This window comes from Limanda limanda, chromosome 1 (assembly GCF_963576545.1).
Source record: "Limanda limanda chromosome 1, fLimLim1.1, whole genome shotgun sequence".
NCBI classification, from domain to species: domain Eukaryota; kingdom Metazoa; phylum Chordata; class Actinopteri; order Pleuronectiformes; family Pleuronectidae; genus Limanda; species Limanda limanda.
Genome location: NC_083636.1, coordinates 36148030 through 36168106, shown reverse-complemented (window position 1 = coordinate 36168106; position 20077 = coordinate 36148030). Strand labels below are relative to the sequence as shown.

General features: G+C 40.8%; 1 protein-coding gene across 2 annotated transcripts in view; it reads right to left on the bottom strand.

Annotated features, from left to right (window-relative positions):
* The window catches only part of LOC133016712 (rab GTPase-activating protein 1), a 62702-nt gene that overhangs the window by 3730 nt on the left and 38895 nt on the right, over nt 1–20077 (bottom strand). For both annotated transcript variants that reach the window (XM_061083529.1, XM_061083538.1), the window contains 12 exons: nt 17059–17172; nt 15337–15411; nt 14647–14772; nt 14375–14518; nt 14075–14116; nt 13834–13962; nt 10628–10720; nt 9193–9303; nt 8706–8810; nt 7555–7638; nt 3979–4050; nt 1532–1729 (listed from right to left, as the gene is read on the bottom strand). In XM_061083529.1, coding sequence (XP_060939512.1) covers nt 1532–1729; nt 3979–4050; nt 7555–7638; nt 8706–8810; nt 9193–9303; nt 10628–10720; nt 13834–13962; nt 14075–14116; nt 14375–14518; nt 14647–14772; nt 15337–15411; nt 17059–17172 — 1293 coding nt within the window. The remainder of the gene's footprint in view (nt 1–1531; nt 1730–3978; nt 4051–7554; nt 7639–8705; nt 8811–9192; nt 9304–10627; nt 10721–13833; nt 13963–14074; nt 14117–14374; nt 14519–14646; nt 14773–15336; nt 15412–17058; nt 17173–20077) is intronic.

Sequence of the window (20077 nt, the reverse complement as noted above, 5' to 3'; positions counted from 1 at the left end):
CAAATTCCAGGTAGGTGTTAACCTACTTGGCAATAAATACTTTCTAAATAAATAAATACCTTCTGATTTGATCTGGTTAGTTTTGGTTTCATTATAGATTGCTAGAAGAAATTTCATTCTAACATTTTATCGACTGTGGTGAAAACTACAAGCAAGCCTGAGAACCGCTTCTTTTTCTTCTTCTGTTGTTAAATGCTGTCTCAACTTCCTGCAACTGGTTGGAAAAGTCTCAACTGTTAGACTGGAAACAAACCAATCCAGGGTTCAGTTTGATCTTTTGTCCAGACTACAGTTTGGTCTTTTGATCATAACCTGTCACACCCGTTATTTTGATCCTGACTAAACTGAAAAGTCGGAAGATCTGAACCAATCAAGGATGTGTGAGAAAAAGAAACGTTTTAGAGAAGTGAACTCTATGTGAACACTTTAAACATTTTACTGAACCGCATTCCCACCCACCCACTCTAACAGACATTAATCATACGAAGTCCTCATCTTTCCTCTTTGACATAATTCCTGATAAACCCTCACAAAGCTCCTTGTTGCTGCCGGTCACAAACTTTGATCGGAGATGGTTCCCAGTCTTCTCTTGTGGCTCAGATTTCCTTCACCACAGCTTATTTCCAGACTGACTGTAAATCACCGTTTAACGACAGCGACTCTCGACACTTACATGTGTATGAAATGGTTCCTCTGTGTTTTTGAGGCTCCCTGCTTTAATAAGACTGATCTTTTCTAATACTACTCGACCTTAATGCAAATTCAGACACTGATCACAGCACAGTAATCGCTCAGCTACTAAATGAAGCAGAGCCCCCCCGCTGCTGGTCTCACTTTCACCATATCTGGTTAATGGTAATTTCTCTTCTGTGATTTGTGGCTCCTCCGCCTGTCTGGCTTCTCTTTACTGTGCTGCTCTTTAAGGCTCGATAAAGTCACAAGAGTAAAAAATACTCCCGACCTCTCTTCTTAATAACTACGCGGGTTACTTACTACAGTGTGATATATTAGATCAGGTAGCTTAGTATTAAGAGAGTGATTTCCCTTAATGTCCCTAAGCTTAATGAGTGGGTTTGATCAGGTCTGTTTGAATATTAACTTCTCTGCCGCTGGAGGAACTTAGGAAGTCATGATGGGAGAAGACATTCAAGTAATTTTATTGCACTACGATCACACAGAACATGACCCACAAGCAGAAGCAGCTTTCAGACATGAACTCAAGTCATTTTCCAGAGTTTTCCTTTCCTCATTCCTCATATGAAGAACGCAGCAGGAGATTGTCCGTGGTTACAACACAAGCAAATTCGGCCCATTTCACCAAATATCTTGCATCTGACATTTTTCCTGCTGTCATCTCATTCTAATTCTTTTTCTGATTCTCTGGACACTTTTCCAAGGGGCTAGTAGGAAAATGTCAGGAGAAACTGGCTCGGACATTCGGAAAATGTCCGGACTTCAGTGCATGTTTGAAAGAGGCTCTTTTAATGTGTCTGTGTCTATTCATATCAGTCATCACTGTGTGCTGGCATACCTGGATTTTGCACTCGGCCTCCACCAGCTGCAGTTTGGTCTGAGCGAGCTCCAGCTCCATCTCCCTCAGCTGGTTCTTCAAACCCTCCTTCTCCTCGTCGGTCTCCTCACTCCCTCCGCCCGGCGCCGTGGACACAGCCCGCACACGACCCTCTTTGTTGAAGAGGCTGCTGCACTTCTCACAGCCTTCGACTTTGGACTGGAGACGGAAATGAGGGGGAAGAGAGACAGAATGGAAAAGGTTAGAGAAAAATATCAGGTAATAAATTACAGCTTTGTGCCAGTCTGACCTGACACGCTCCTTTTTTGTTGGAGCAAAATGCTTTTCAGAATTTTCCCCTTAAAGCTGGAGGAGATTAAAAAAGACGAAGAGATGCGGAACAAAGCCAAAAAGAAAGAAAGACTCCAGATAAAGGCAGAGGGAAAGATATCAGATAAGGATTCAGCTGGGCACTACATTACAAGCTTCTTTTTGTGAGGAGAAAAACTTGAATTTAGACGAATCTAACAGAGATGCACAAGTGAGTGTAAAATGAAAGACTCCTTCAACCTAGAAAGACAACAAAGCATAAAAGTGTGCAGACACCTGGATTTCTTTGGATTAATGCCATTTTTGCACTGAGACGATATATTGACACGTTACTTTTAATGTAGAAAGTAGAATATGGAAAGAAGTAGAATATGCAGACTCGGAAAGAAGAGAAAGTCTCTGTTAGCTTATTACTGTGGGAGCTGTATAATCCAGCTCTAGTTTCCCTCTTCTGTTGATTCATGTGTGCAGCCCTCCAGTCAAAGTGCTCTAATTGGTGGGTGTGATGGGGATATTATTGGGTGCAGAGCATTTGTGCAAGCAGCAACAGAAAATCAAAGTAAACAGAATTATAACGTCGATGCTGCCAGACAGGTACTAGTGTTTTTCATCTGAATACTTATCCTGGTGCAGGAATACGTTTTCCCAGAGCTCTACAAAGGATAAAGTTGAGGTTTTTAAAAGGTGGAAAAATGCTTTGCAGGTTAATCTTAAAGTTTAAACTGCTGCAGCACAAACACATATACAGAAAGTTGGAATGTTCTTGCGTCACTTGCTCAAAGCTACAACACGTCACAATGACAGGACTGTTCAGGCTGAGTCAGTCCTGAATGAAAACACTGTAAATAGATGTTAGTTTGTGACTTTGCACACACAAACACACACAGACAAACACACACAAGCACAAGGTTGTGCATGTGCGTGTTTGTGTTGACTTCTTGACATAGCTATTCTCTTCAAATGAATATTTCATAACAATATAACATGTCATTTGGATTTAACTGTCATCTGAGTTTAAAGGTGATCGTGGTTATACAACATGTTTTTACAGTCTGCTTATCACAGCTGAAGGATCTGAGCTCAAATTGCTTTAGCGAATCAGAATGTCTGTATATTATAAAAATAAAAAAATACGTCCCCCTGAATCCATTGTAATTGCAACTGCTGACAGACTTATTGTTATGCTGCATCATACTAAATGTAAACACACACACACACAGACACACACAAACAGCTACATCCTCTACAGGACGCGTCCTTGGTGTGATAAAGTTGTTGTCTGTCTTTGGGCAGCGCTGATGGAGCTCTCTGCCAACATGGCCTCTCTCCCAGCCACAGTCGACACAAACAGTACATGAGCCAAGTGCTGGAAGTCAGACATCTGGCCCTGGACCCTGTGCCCACCTCCTCACCCCCCCCCCAAAAAATATGATTTCAATATCATACCTGCAAATGTCGGGGGCGAGAAAACAAAACCTTTCTGTACATTTCAGCATCTGTGGTTTAACATGGAGGTCACAGCTGGATTCTGCCAGTCTGATATTGACTAAGAAAGAAGCAACCAGGTTTTCTGAAACTCACTGATATAATGTGTCTCAAACACAAGCACACAAACAAAATTGTATTGCACGGGTGCTACAGCGGCAGATTAGTTCATGGCACAGTTTTGTTCCACGTGTATGTTGACCTGCTCAGCCCTGTATAAAATAGAATCTATGTAAATAAAGATCAGAATATATCTTAGTTGAGCATTTCTGTTATATCTAATGGCTCATTAAGTGTGTTTCCAATTCATTTGAACCTTTTCAATCACAATAAACCATCAGGTTTTGGGGATAAAAGTGGAACACATTCAACTTGGCTGCTGTTGTGGGAGACTTCAGATCCACGACGTTTCAAATCCAGAATACGTTACATTCTCTACAGTCTAATATGTTTGTATGAACGACAAATTACAAATGACAGACGCACACATACTGTTGATTATATTTATTCTATTGATGCTGTGTAATTAGGCTCCACTTACTGCTCTGGCTGTGAATCTACAGCATGTGTTTGAGGGCACACAGCAGTTTATGAGTGTGTGTGCGGCTGTGCGCTAGTGTGTTTGTGTGTGTGTGTGTGTGTGTAAGACTCACCCGGATTTTCTCCAGCTCTCCTCGGGTGGATGTCTGTTGTTTCTCCAGTCTTTCGCTCAGCTGGGAGCAGATCTATAGGAACCACAGAGACAGTCCAGGGATCGGTTCAGATACGTGTTTTCAACAATTCAGCTAAACTTGGATGCTTCAGTCAATAAATGTGTCCATCCATGACATCTGAACAGTTACTTACGCTTTACTAAAAACAAGATCAGGTCAAAACCAAGAACAAGTGTGGGGTCAGTGTGCAGAATATTCAAATTCATGCTTTTACAATTAACACCAGATTTCCGAGAAAACAATTTATTGTATTGTTTCGCTTCAACTAGTTTATTAGAGTCTGTTATGATTTATTTTTGTCTCTTAAAACTCTGCACTTCCTGGTATTGTCCATTCCCGACTGCGTGTGGCTGGAGGTAAATCATTTCTGGAGGAGACTTCATCCTCTTAACTCTAAGTCAATTAGTAACGTCATTATGTCAAGTCCTGTTGGTGCAGTAGAGCTCACAGTATGAACCTGCACCAGTACTGAGGTGCATTTATACTAGGACTTCTTTCTTTCAACATTTTGGCATTATTAACCGAATTTCCGATTTTTCCCCTTTAAGTTGCCCTTATAATTAGTTTACTTATGTTGAATCTTTCATTTTTACACCTTCCATATCATTTTTCGACTGCAGCTTCTAGGTAAACTCACACTTTGTGCTGTGCAATATGCTTTCACCTGGAATGAAATGTACTATATGAATAAAGTATTGCTGGTTTGCACGCCTGATAGCACATCAACTCTATACCTGTAAAGCACCGGCACACGCAGCTCTACTCTGCAGATGCAGATCAACGTGACATGATTCATCCTAATGGGCGCAATGGGTCACTCCATCTTTCCAATCTGCTCTCTGCTGCATATACTGTACATATCTCTTCATCCTCCTCCTTAGGCGATAAACCTATACATCTATCTGGGTATCTTTAGCCCAGATAGAGATATGCATCATCCTCCTCCCACATGTCTTTCATCTTTTCCCTGCTGTCGTCCTCGCCTTCATTTCCTCTCAAGTGCTTTTACTGTACCCATCTCTCTACCTTCCCTTCATCACCACCATTCTCTCATCCCTCTTGATGTTGCAGCTGTCCCCTGCCCATTTACCTCCAGCTTCTCCAACGCATTCAGCTCATCTTTTTACTTTAACCCGCGCTGCTCAGCCTCGTGTGCAGAGACCAATCTGTCTTCGAGTTTCTAGTTCCAGTTTCAAGAGCTATAGGCCATTTCTTTTTTTTCTATCTTTTTCCAACAAACTATCTCAGTCCTTATTTTAATATTTCTACTCAATAATTAATTCAGTGCAACTCAAACTTGAATGCCTGGGGCAAGATCTGTTTTGTTGGTCAATGTATATATTGCAGTGCATATAATGCGCATATTGGAAGCATGTGCAATTCAAATTATTTATCACATTTAAAACATTGTATTTTAAAGGTTAGAAATAGAAGCAGAGAAGTATAATCCAATGCTCAATACTTCAGTCCGGGGTCAAAGTAGTTTTAAACTCCATAAAATAAATATATAATGCTACACGGACCTAAGAGACTTAAGCCCTGGCACATGATGCTGCTACCTGGCAATCGCCCAGTGGGCCTGACTGTATCTAGACAGGCTGCTCCTACAACAGAGATTACAATGCACCAGTTGACACAGTTGTATCTGTCTGTGTGGGCTGGAGGGGCAATTAGCACACAAATGTTCTTTGGCTCTAATCCCACAAAAAAAAGAAACTTGGCATTAACAAGCACCAAAATCAGAAAAGGCCATTTGAAGAATAATTCGAGTTATCTGGGCTCAAATCATCGCAGGCTATTTCGGGGGAATTCACCAACTTGTCAATCCCAGAGGATTGAATGCTACTATCCTCCCTCTGCTCTCTCTCCTGCACAGACTTCTGCTCGTTTTCTCTGCCTCTCTCCATCTATCACCATCTTCCTCCCTGACAAAAAGGAGAACTATTTTTGAAGGAGCCTCATATTCACACTTAGCTCTGCTCAGCGCAGCTCGCAGCTGCGTGCGAGCGATCTGCTTCCCCCCCGTAATAGACACACAAACACACATCCATCAAAACCGCCGCTCCGCCATGATGCCTCCTGTCACCAGTTCTCACATCTGCTGTCAATTGCGACCTGCCGCCAACATTTTTAGATAAAGGTGAAGTTCAGGTCTGTCTCTAAATTAGTCCTCCTGTTATTTCTGTCTGCCCGCACAAGAAGCAATAGGAGCTGGATAGTTGCGTAATGTCTCTGCTGATGATAATAGTACTTGATGGGTTTATATTTAAGCACTTTGTGACAGAATGAGATCTAAAAGGATGAAAACCACCGAAACAGGAACCTGGCGACAGGAACTCAGAAAAAGCACGAGCTCTCAAATCAAAGGCTCGGGTTCAGCTCGGGGACAGTTTGCAAAATTAGATATCTCTGAACTAGATGAATAAATGAAAACAAAAGGCTTTCATCTTATTTTATTTTTTTAAATATTTATCTTGCCAACAGTAATGGCTTGATCAGAGCTTCAGATGTGAAGGGACAAGCCAAATAAGGAAAGATGAGAGGAGGAAAGGTGCTGAAAACTCACTTCTCAAACTTCCAGAGTACAGGATGAGACATAAAAGAAACCAAAATAGACAAAAGCGCCTTCGAAGTAACAGAACAAAACCTAAACTCACAGCGACAGAAATAGGATTAATGCATAATTCTGAAGAGGCGGCGTCTCTGTGGGGTCGGTGATTCCAGTTGAGCAGATTGTGAGGATGAATCCTAATGACTGTCTGACCTTGTATTTATCTTGTGCCCTGAAATATAAATTAGCTTAATAAGTAATAAAGCTTCAGCTCTTGGTTTGCTGTTGTGGGGAAACAGCTTAAGTTCTGCAACTTTCAGTCTTGTTAAAACATTATGAGTTATTGATTTGTGAGTCTTTTAATTGTGAAAAAAACCTTAAATATCACTGAAAACATCTGTTCACCAATTACAAGAGTCAACTTCAAACTTTTTCTGCTTTACATTCACTTGCATCTTTAATTAGCAAAGCTCCTCTGTTCCGTGTTTCTTCCAGATCAATGAGCAGCTTTCTCTACAGCTACTTTAGATTTTAAAATATCCTCATGAAATTTTATCTCAGCCTCAGACTATAACAAATTCTAAAACTCTTTTGTGTCTAGTTCACCAACTTTTGTCTTTTGATTTAAAGATTTTATTGACTACCTTTAAGTTTCTTAATGGCCTCGGACCTCGCTTTACTAACATCTTTTAGCTCCAGCATGTAGTTTGAAACATTGAGTCCAGGATAAAAATCATTATCATAAAACTATTACGTAATAATACAGATGTTACCATTTGGTTAAACATGTGTTAAATATGTGGTAAATTGGTTTGCCGGAGAGAGAATGTGATTAGTGTTCAACAGTTGTATATGTTGTATCCATTTTTCATTTTCTTGTTTTATTTTGGAAATGGAAGGAACATTTTACAGTGATTTCTGAACACGTTAAATTCCAAAGCACAAGTTTAAGGCACAATACATACCTGCTTATATTCTCCAATGATGGAGCCGTTCTTCTTAATCTCTGATTCAGACTTATCGAGCTCTCGTCGGCACATCTCCTTCAGCTGTGGACACACACAAACACACAAACAAACACACACACACACACACACACACACACACACACACACACACAGTGTTAGCAGGGTAGAAACCAAGGACAGGCGCGGAGCTGGATGCCCCAGAGACCGTGTGACTGCCATGAAATGTAAAGAGGTCAGAGAACGGTATTGGCAGACTTGAAGCTGAGGGCAAAGTCACGCCGTCTACACAACCTCCATGCAGGCACATACATCACTCACAGCTACAACTACACACACGAGAAGACAGGAGGCATTTGGAGGACAACGCTGAACACACAGGAGAACAGAGGGCAGCAGGTCCGATTCTGCCTGTAGGGGATTCTTCTCTGAGCTCAAGAAAATCAACATCAAAGATGAACTGACAACCTCAGACTTTGAAGGTTTGACCGTGGAGAGCATGAGCCCTTATACAAATAACAGAATGATGGAGGAATCCCTGAACGTGCTTGGAATAAAGTATTTTCCACAAATTATACTACAGTGACGGAGATAAAAGTATTTGATCGGATTCTGTTGAAAACAGACCGGGTAAAAATGACATGGACAGGCTCACAAATAAAGTGGTGTATAGACGGACAAAGAGGATAAAGAGATGAGTACAGAGAAACTGACAAAGGGACAAACAGATGTTTGTGCGTTTAATTCATATTTGGTTTAGATTTGGTCTTTGCAGATTCATTTCTGGCTTCTGGTTTATTTAGTCTGTGACTTTAGCCTCCGAAAAATGTAAATTACAGCCTGGTTCTTAAAGAATAAAATCGTACGAGTGTGTCTGCTTTTAATCCCACTGAACAACACAGCAGAAAGAAACCTTTCCAGTAAATACCAGTAAGATCAGGCGCAACAAGGGTTGTTTGGTTGGAATGAAAACATGCAGACAACAGGCTCTGACCACGAGAGTCAGAGAGAGATAGAGAGGCCTGCATGCTGCAATAGTGCTGACACTGTAGTGTTTCTCTTCCATCTGTGACCCTGTGATGTTTTAAAGTGGAACATATATCTGAGGCACTAGCAGGAAACAGGAAGAGGTTTCTCTTGTTGGCTCTAACCTGTGCAGACTCTTCCTCCAGTCGCCTCTTCTCGTCCTCAGAGTCCACGAGTTTCTGTTTCGTCAGCAGCAACTCTTTGTTCAGGGCGTCTGCCTTTTCCTCGGCCTGTCACACACACACACACACACAGGCACAGACACACAAAATAACCCAATGATGATGAGGTCACTGAAAGTTAGTCGCCCTACTTTCTTCTCAAGCGTTCTCTCTCCAGTCTCTTTTCAGTGAAACTACGAACAACACACACAATTCCCAGAGTGTAAATCCAGGTTCAGTTTAAATAAAGTTGTTGCTAGATGTACGTGTTCCTGTTGCACAATCACATTTATAAATTTCACTCTCCCACACGTCGTTTCAATTCTTGCAAAATTGTTGCCACATGAACCACAAAACTTGCCTGTTTGGTCTCTTTACAGCAGTGTCACATGTTTGTGGTACACGCTTGCTCAGAAAAATTACACAATTGCATTCTCAATCTGTGGCTTACGTTGTCAAGGTCTTTACGCAGAGCTATCTTGCTGCTGACGAGCTCGTGTGCCAGGTCGTCATTCTCCTGCTCCAGACGCATGTTCGCCTCTTGCAAACGTCGGTTCTCCCTCTGGATACAAGGAGAGAGAGGGAGGAAGAAAAGGTCGGATCGTGTGTGCGGAGAGAAGTGAAGGGACGTGAAAGAGGAAGGAGAGTGAAGACAAAGCAGAGCAGGAGAAAGGAGTTAATCATGAATGTGTACGCATCTCTTCCTGCTCAAAAGCAACAAGCAACTTTTTGACAGAGTGAAACTGTGTGAGAGTAATAGTTAACTGTGATCAGGTGAGAGTATAATTACACATTGAGAGTTGTTGGTAATGTTTAACTGAGCACAACCTGTGTTTATATAATCAACAGCAACAAATAGTTGTATGAACACTGACATGCATAGGTATTAGGAGCACGACTTCTTTTCCCAGCATAGGAGTTCAATTATGAAATCTTCAAATGTTCCTATTTTCAAGCACTGATTTAAAATAATCAATTTCAAGCCTATGTTGACATCAAAGACACAGAACAACAACGTGTGTGTTAGAAGAGGCGCAGCATATAGTAACACCGTATGAATGTATAAATGTTGGTTGTACTGTAAATCAATAAACCACAGAAAATTGTCCTGTTTATCTCTGTGTGTGTTGAACCTGTCGTTCTTTAATAATCCGTCTGAAACTGTATGAAAACAGACACTAGTGGGCAATTAAATGCTCTGATGTGCACGCTAAAGCAGCATCAATGTTACTGAGTGATGTCAAACTGATGGGGTGGGATGTTGAAAATAATTCAAATTCATTCAGTAAAGCAGAATTTCATTTGCGAAGATGTGAAATGTCTCAGCATCTTCATATGAGGATAATGATGAGAACTGAACCGACTGGCTGAGGCAATTATGTTTCGATGTAATGCTTGAACGTATAAGAAATACATAAGAACAGTTTTTTGCACGCTGAAGGCATTTTCAAGAGCAAACTCAGAAGAAGTTGAGTCACTGTGACTGATGATGTTGTACTGTACACAACCAGCCCGTTACCCTTGAGATGATCTACGACATTTTACAATTAATGGCTTTTTGGGTCCTATGTAGTTTGTCTTCTAGAAAACAGACTGTCACATTCTACAGTAAATAAAGGAGGTTTACTGTGAATGTGGTGGTTGTTTTAACACATTCATCTTAATTGAAAAATCAATGAAACACACAGAGGAAAATTGAACCCTGCAATGAAGCATCCTCGTTTAGATTACAACAATACTATCTAATGTAATCGGAGCATTATCCTTGTTAAAGAGTTGTGAGATCATATTTCAACGATTTGACAAAATGTAATTTGATATCTCGCCGAATTCCGAATGGTTTATGCTTAATGTGCATGTATATAAAGGCCTATGATTATATCCACCTCGTATCTCTCGATGGGGGCCTCCTGCTGCTCCTGCTGCTCCCTGATGGTGTGATACTCCTTCTCATATTTCTTCAGCTTCTTCTGGCTGATCTGTTGGGGGGGGGGGGGGGGGGGAGAAAATGCTGCATCAGACAAACCAAGAACACAAATATACACATGAAGAAGAAAGGGAATAAAAAATACTCTCCGGCTGCCAGAGGACTCATAATTATATTAAGTAAACACAGACACAGGATTCATACTCTGTGCAGTGTTTTTAGTCCAGCATTGGAATGAGATGTCATTTTTACTAGTGCATATATTTCCGATGTGAATTCTGTCTGACAAGCTGGCTCACTGAGATATCTCTGTCCACACAATCCAAAGTTACTCACTGAGTGAGTTTTAGATGTAGAGCTACAGTATCCAGAAATAGAGGATTTAAGCATTTTGAAATAACACTCAAGCTGCTTTCAGACATGCACTTAATGTTTCACATTTTCTCTAAATTATCCAGAGCTGTACGTGGGAACGCAAATGTCCCAATCTGTTGCGCCAGACATCTTAAAAGAGCTTTTCCTGCCAGGCCCCGTGTGAAATGTTCTGAAAACGTCAAAGTCAGCTCATGTGAGAATACAACAGGAAACTGTGTGCAAAAACACACAATGAGCAAGTGGACGTGTTAACGAAAATTGTAACATGGGACGGAAGCGATGAAATAGAAGAATAAAAGTATCTCGGGATAAAAAAGATGAACTTCAGAGAGTTAAGGTCCAGTGGTTCACCTCCAATCAAGCTAAACAGTCTCCCATTTAAAAACACACGTCACATTCATGCCTACAGCTGCACTTTTCACACACACACTGTATTTAAGCAGCTTCATCAACGGGCCTTTCACTGCCCAGCCACTGCCTTACATTGGCTTTTTAAAGGACAGCTACTATACAATGAACAGCATGTGGCTGATTTTCTGCATGAAAGAAAGAACCCAACACTGTCTGCAAACTGAGACCTGCTTGTCCTCTCTGTGTCTGGTGACAGCTGCGGCATCAAAGCTGTGTGTTGCGTGCGTGTGTGTCTCCCTGTATGTGTTACAATCTCAGGTTTAGTATTAAACTACAGTATCTCTGATGATCTAAATGCTCCCAGCACTTATCACCTACTGAGGTTGGCAGAGCCTGGACTGCATGGCCCACATGTTGTCGCTCTGTAAGTGCTTGTGTGTGCACATTGTGTGTGTGTGTGCGTGCAGCCTCTTAAGTGTATTAAGTCTGCTCTATAAATGGAAGACAGACACAAGGAAGAGGTCAAACAGGGCAGGACTCATCCACTATATTTTTCATGGTCAAGCTGAAACTGTGTGTAGCTGTAAACTATAAACACCTATGAATACTGGTATAAAACCAGAGAGCACTATGGGGGGGAACTTAAAGAGACAGAAAATAAGCACGTTCATGATTTTTCTGAAATCTCCACAGCAATTTGCATCTGTCAGCTTCAGAAGCCAGAAGGTGTAACAACTACACACTGAGAGGAAAGAAAATGATCCTGGTCTGACCTCAAGATTGTTTACTGAATAAATTATGTGAACTGACTGTCGTTCAAAAGGGTTTTGTCTCATATTCACCTGAAATCCTTAGAAATCGAATGACCTTCAACCGCAATTACAAAGTAAATTTGTTTTCCACCCGATATCTACCACTTGAACTCAACACTACTACTACAGTTACAAGCAGATGCCATCTCCAGGCTCATTTATGCTCAACTTTAGATACATAAACAGAATTGGATGGAGCCAACAGCAAACATGGAAACTTTTGACTCAGTGCTGCCCCTTAGTGGATGCATTGCCTAACAACCAGGCCGGTGTAAACGACGCATTGAAGCATCTGGCTAGTGACGGTTACATTGTTTAAAATAGAAGCATCTCCTCTCATGGGTAAAGGCAGCATGTAGGCTTACTGAAACCGTAGCCCAGCAACCACTATGTCTTTCCTCTAGTTGTGACGCACTATAATCCTGATTGTGCACTTTTGGTGCTGCTTCTAACGTAAGAATAATGAAGCACAGAAGCAGGGGGAGGAAAAAGTCAACAGCTTAAGGGTCAAGGACGATGATGTGTGACCGTAACCTCAGCTATAAAAATGAACTCTTTAAATCAATGTAGTCAATATCTCTGTCCGTCATTTTGTGCTTTTATCAGCATCAAGAGGAACATGCATCAACCCTCAGAAAGGTTCTCTGAAGATTCTCGGTCCAATCAGTAACGTCTGTCAGTGAGGTCACCATCACTAAGAAGTCAGACAATCCAAGACATTCAAGCTTCAGATTAATCCACCTTCACTCGCATTTAATTTCCAGCTCCGACTGAACTGAACTCACCGAGGTCAACTTGTCAAATGACTTCTAGGAATTATTTTTTCTTGCCTAATCATGCTCTGGAAATCACTTCCTCAATTTGCTTCTATGTAACAACTTGAAGTGATTTTATTCTGAACGGGAGCAGAGAACCCGTAAAAAAAAACATCTAGATTTGACCTAATAGCTAAATAAATCATAGAGACATGTCAAACGAGGCAAAAGTAACATATAGTATAAGATTCTTCAAAAGAGGATTAGGGTTTAGCGTTTGCTTCCCATTAGAGAGGCTCCTTCAGCCCAAACTCATGAACTGATGGTTATAAGATGTGAACTAAAACATCTTCAAGGCAGCACAGCTTCTCCTCTTGGCTCGGATTTACCTCCACTGGATTTTTCTTTGCTGGATGAGCTGGTTGTGCATCTATCTGTCTCACTGGGAACCAGAAAGCTAAAATCTCTCTCCATGTGGGCTCCTTTACAGGTCTCATAAATATCTCTACCCAAAGTTAACTTCAAAGTCAGGCCCTCTAAACTAGGCCAGACTGTTCCAAACAGGTCAGGACACAGGTGTGCATGAGTGTGTGTATGTGTGCATGTGTGTTTGAGTAGCATCAATTTGTTCTGTATTAAAGTTCAACAGTGGCCCCTACTGGTTTTTAAGGAGACATGTTGAGGAGGTTGGCAATGAATTCTATACATTTCTGAAAATTGTGAGTGTACTCTTAGGGATTTTTATGTAAAGCACCTTTAAGGTAATAATTAAGTTAATATAGAGTTGAACCTGAGATCTCAGTTTATAAGATCCATGTGAGGGCGACAGGCTCCAGCTTCTGAGATTCTTTTCTCTTCTCTTCCACACTCACCTTTATGCTACAGGCCAGCTCCATCAGCTTCTTTGCATTTTCCTCAGAGCGGTACCTCTTTGGCACTGGGACGCGAAAGAACTTGAGTGCCCCCTCGAAGTCTGTCTGGATCAGATCGTCTTTTGATGTCTGAGGGGGGAAAAAAATTGGGTGCGTGTTTATCAGAGTAGCTGATATATAATTTCTGTGTGTGTGTGTGTGTGTGTGTTGCGTGCGTGTGTGCGTGTGTGTGCCAGCTTACCTTCAGAAGTGCCAAGGCTACATTGAAGATCACGCTGATGCCCTGAGGGGAAAGAATAAAGAAAATCTATGTTTATGTGGAAAAGAAAATTTATATTGTAGGTGTGTATGCACACAAAAGAAAAGTTTTGTATCTTCTGAGTTACTGAATTACTTTTGGATATTCTTGCAACCAATAGACATTGGTATAAATGGTTGAAACTAATTTAATTTGTAAACAGTAAAATGTACAAATAACAAAAAAGTATGTGTGACTTGTAGCCAAACTGTGGTCCTTCTGTGTTTGTCTGTTATTACCAACCTCACACAGTAGCAGGTCAATGATATGGAAGACCATGTAAAGAGGGAACTTGGCTGTGAAGAGGGTGAGGAACCACTGAGAGGCGTACATGTGAGCTTCCAGACCCACGTTCAGGAAATGGTTGTAAAGGTCTGGTATATATTCCTGTTAGAGACAAAAAGATGTAGAGGGGTTGATGTGGAGAGGTAAATTAAGGAGGTTCTGCTACGGCGTGCGATCAGAAAAAATACTGCAGATCTATAAAAGCAACACACACACACACACACACACACCTGCATGAGCCTCTCAAGCTGGAAGAACTTGCAATGTAGATCTTCAAAGTTCTGCTTGAAAAGATCCCTGAGCCCGTAATCAAACATGATCTTGACCAGGACACTGAAAGCTTGTTCCTCTGGCATCTTAGGGAGAGACAAAAGAGATTTAATTCAAATTCTGATTCTAATTTTACTAAGAATACAAGATGTCAGTCAAATTTAAGATGTATTACATATGTAGCACTATAGACAAAATATATGCCTTAGACTTCACAGGTTATTTATTAAACTGTTAAATAAACTAGATAACTCAGTTCACATATTCCCTGTTCAATAAGCGTCTAAAAAGGCATAAACACGGTTTGTCCACTAGGTGGCAGTGTTGACATGTCCATTGACCAGTGGAAGGAGGATGAAGGTAAAAATGATTTATACATAATAAAAGTCTGTATCCAGGAGGTATACAACCTTCCATCTCACATCTTTATCCTATTATTCAGTAAGAGTCCATCATACCAATCAGCTGTTAACATGACTACACAGGAAAGGCTTGCTGAAGTTCAAAAACAAGCCAGACCAGTTCTCCTCTCTTAAACTTCGTGGAATTTCAAAAAGATACAGACGTCTGATGAAAACAAAACATTTCCGGTCTGGTGGTGAAATTGTTTGAAAAGCTTTGCGGGGAAACCAGCTGATATGTGAACTCACGTGCAGCAGCAGCACAGCAGCCAAGAAGGATTGTCCCTGGCAGTATCCAATCTCCTCGTCATAAACAGAGTACGCCTGGAGGAGAAGACAAAGACAAACATAGGCGGCGAGTCAGTTTTACCGTGAATTCAAGGGGTAATGAGGGAAATAAAATCATGATAAAGTGCATGTAAAAGAAAACAACTGTAAAATGGACGGGAGTTCAAATATTACTGTCTCTTTGCATCTTGAGCCGGTAACTGGTATGATTCAAATGAAGATTTACGAAGCTACATTACATGGTATTTATGATATCAACGGATTCCAGAGATAAAACATGAGGTGAATAAATAAATCCTGAATTGTTATTCAACAAGCTGCTCAAGCTCCACTGTATGTGTAACATGGCTTCAAACAGAAAGAGAAGCTGAGAAATGGCACACACAAAAAATAATGCTACTCTCTATCCATGGCAGTTTCAACTTTCTATGAATTTGTTCCTGCTCTTTCTAATATTATTTAAAGAGACCCAGCGCCTTCTTTGCTCTGATAGTGTCTGGCTGACCGTGTAGAAAGGACCAATACACTTCAGTTCCACCTTTCTTTTACAGGTGCTTCACTGCCTTCGGGGTGAATTCCATTTTTTTCTTCTCACCAATGGGGAGGATTGATTTTTTCTCAAGAACCACACTTAGAGAATAATCACAGTCCTCACTGCACTTTCCTTCCAGTATGAAGTTGATTGGATTAGTGGTTATCAAGAAAATTCAAATACAGAAAGACAGACGTACAGACAGATTCCTCCAGTTATACTTGGATAATTTGTTTTTGAACCAGACTTATTTGACAATAGAGTACTTGAATTATGTCTATGAGCTGCTGAGCAGCTGCTGGTCTGGCATACTTAGCTACAAACCGAAATAATAAGTACAAGTCAAACAAAGTGTGGATCAATCCACACAGAGAAAAAGGGGGGGCCACTGAATTATTCAAACGCACCTGAGGAGGTGCCTGTCTGAGAAGAGATGGATGCCCTCACCTGAGTTATCCATAATGAATGAAATGAAAATGAAGGAAACGGTGTGAACAGGTTGCATCCACGTGGGAATATAAAACTATAGGATGAAATATGTATACGTCTAACTGTAAACTCACTTGTTGAGAAAGAGAGGACAAGCACTTCCCCATCAATAAGTATTTCTTGTTAGGTTGCAAATACAGAGTGTCTGTGTGTGTGAGTGTCGGCTATGCAACAGGACTAATTACAGTAGACTGGTGTGTGCCTGTGTGTGAGTGTGTGTTCGATTAGAACATTATTTTGCTTTCCTAGACAGCCGCTGACAGTTATGAACTCGCTGAACCACCCAGAAACAGAGTGGCTGCTCAGTTAATTAATGAACAGTTCATTTTGGTGTTAGCGATTCCAGCTATTGCTCAACAAACATTATTACCTGACCTACTGTAGAGCAAATCATTTACATAATAATTACACTATATTATCATATATTACATGTGATTCAATTTCACATGCAGGTGGTTATTTATCTCCTCCTGTTTAAAGTAATGAAATCCACTGCTCCTGACGGTTTAAATGTCAAACTATAGTTTCTCAGCAATCATGAAACTACAAATGCATGTCAGGGCCAAACTGAAATACAGAAGGAAGGTGTGGAGTTACATTTTAAAGCCATGATGGGAATCAATAAGAGATTTATGGAGTATGTGTGTGTGTTAGTGTCCCACCTTGCAGATCTTGTAGAGCGAGTCTTGTCCGTCTCCTCCAGTGTCTTTAAAGTAGTCATGAGCTGGGAATGTCCTATTAATGTCTCTGGTGATGGCACTGTCCTGGGGGGACTCCTTACAGGGAGAAAAAGGAGGATAAACAGAGACAAAAAGTCAAGATGGGTGAAACAAGTGAAGAGAGTGAGACACAGACAGGTAGATTCAGTCATTTAAGAATCCACTGGATGTTTTCAATAGAAACTAGTTTTAAAACGTCAAAAATAATACTTTGACTTATACTAACATCTTGTAACACAAAACAAGGGGAGACACATTTTATTAAATGACATATTTACAAAATGTATGTTACTCTCTTTAACCTTGATAGAAAACATCATGATTATCAAGGATTTTGACAACAGCAGGAGAGTCAGTCCGCTCATACACTAGGCTACGTAATCATGTGTTCTGGATGTGGGTCATGAAGGAATCGCAGGGCGGCTTTATATGCTCATAGTTTTGATGCTAACATGCTGAAGCTAATAAAAAATATATTTGCATTTCATTCAAGACTCCAAACAACAACCTCACGGTGGCAAAAGAGGAAAAAATCACAGGGATTTTTTTTAGGCAAACCATCGATAGAGCTTTAGAAAATTAAAAACAAGGACACAAGATCAGATGAGATTAGCCAGCATCCGGATACAGAGGTGGGACAACAACACCAACTGCCTTACACAAGCTTTGGGACAAACATGATTCTGTGGGAAACCCCTCCACTGTGATGACGGAGAACCGATCAGTGGAAAAGCCACACACACGCAAACCCGGAGAGATCGGTAAATACTCCAGACTGGCCTCGCTTCTCAAAGATTAATCACACTTAATTTCATTATTGATGATCAGTGTGTTTGGAACAAACAGCTTCTAAATAACTAATGCTACACTGAGACACCATAGCCATTTCATGACAAATCAGACGCACATTCAAAGATGTCTTCATAAACACTCACTGAGCACTTTATTGGAGACATCTGCACAACTGCTTAGTCCTGCAATTATTCAATCAATTATGTGGAATCTGTGCACAACATAAAATCGTCCAAATACATTTCAGGAGCGCTGGTTAATGTTCACATTAAACATCAGAAGGGGGGAAAATGTGATTTCAATGACTTTGACTGTGGAATAATTGTTGGAGCGTGATGGGCTGTTTTCAGGAGTTTTGAAACTGCTGGTCTCCTGGGATTTCCCCAGCGATCTCTAGAGTTTACTCAGAATGCTGCAAAATAAAAAACTAATAAAGCAATCCAATGCTTTATTGAGGTCAGAGAAGAATTTGCCACAGTAGATCAAGCTGACAGAGAGGCCACGATAACTCAGATATCTTCCCCTCTTTAAAACTATAGTGAGCAGAAAGGCATCTTAGAAGGGACAACATGTCGAACCAGTTTGGGTTTCATTCCCATCAGCAGATCTAAGGCTGCACTGGACACAAGCTCAACAGGATCTGACAGTTAAAGACGTAAAAACACTGCCTTGTCTAATGAATCTGGATTTTTATTAAGGCTGAATTTTGACTCCATCGAGCCTTCCTGCCTTTTGTCAACCGTCCAGCTGGTGTTATATTAAACAGATATGACAAATGGACTGTATTTATATAGCACCTTTCCAGTTTATGGACCAGTCAAATCACTTTACAGTACAAGGCGTTTTCACCCTTTCACTAATCAGTATTATATATTCACACATTCTATACGCTTTTCTGGCCACAAGCTATTTCAGTATTTTTTTCCAAATACGTTCATCCCCTTACAATTAACCATCTTCCAATACCTACTTATAGGATGATAATGCACCAAAGCAGAAGTCCTCCCTAAAATGTGTTTCTTGAACATGACAATGATCTCAGTGTTCTTCAGTGGCCTCCCTCACTCACCAGATCTGATCCAGAGGAACACCTTGGGGATGTGGAGGCATGGGAGATTCTTCACATGACTGTACAGCTGACAAATGGGCAAAGTAATGTGACGCAGGCATGTGAACAAGGAGCCGGATTTCAAAGAAGTGTTTCCATCATCATGTGGAATCAAGGCCACAAGGCTGTTCTGAGAACAAATAAGGGCTTTACCCAGTTTTAATATGGTGTTCCTAATAAAGTACTGGGTGAGTATGGCCTTTGGAGGCAGAAAGACTCTGAAGTAGGAATACATAATACAAAAAAAAAGGGAATTCATTTAACTTGTTAGGCAGAAATCCATTAAAGGATATAGCCTGGTGCTGAGACTCTGCTCTCGTACGATCAGTAGATAATGAGACAGTCAGCAGGGGAAAAGATGGGTTGCCTTTTAGTCAGCGGTACGTCAGAATAAATGTGTGTTAAATGACCCAGTTAATGTGAGACTCCACTGATCCAAGAATGTTTCCAATGTGAACTGGAAAGACAGAAAGCAATCGTAGAGTTTGTCACCGTCCATTGCCTTGCTCAAAGGCACTTCCAGTTAAATTCCCTACTTCATGCAGTACCATCCTGCAACCCTGTGGTGTAAGTCAGAGTAAGTTTCAAGTCTCTCTTGTCCCCCCCGTAGCTAATTATACTTTCTTACTCCCTCTGTTATACATTAAGCCCCCCCCCCCTATCCTTTTCCCAAGGTTACTGTTCCAACTTCCACAGAGGAAGAGAGCGAAACAAAAATAAGGCAAGAATAAGAAGAAATGCAGGAAGAAAGGAATAGTAAAACAAAGCAAACAAATGGGGAACAGAGAACAACAACAGTGACCTTTTTTTAAGTCCGTTCCGAAACCTCCACCACACCCAAAGAGTCATAGTTAATGCTGTGTGTGTATGTGTGTGTGTGTGTGTAACCAATGCAAACATGAGTAGATGCTTGGATAAAGTTGAGTAATGTTTATTGTTAAGGAGTTAGTAAGGCCTGTTTCTCGGCCATTAAACTGTTTGTGTTTAATAGACAGATTATTTTACCCTTCAATAGAACACGTAACATATCCCATTCATGATCTGAGAGGTCAACTTAGTTCA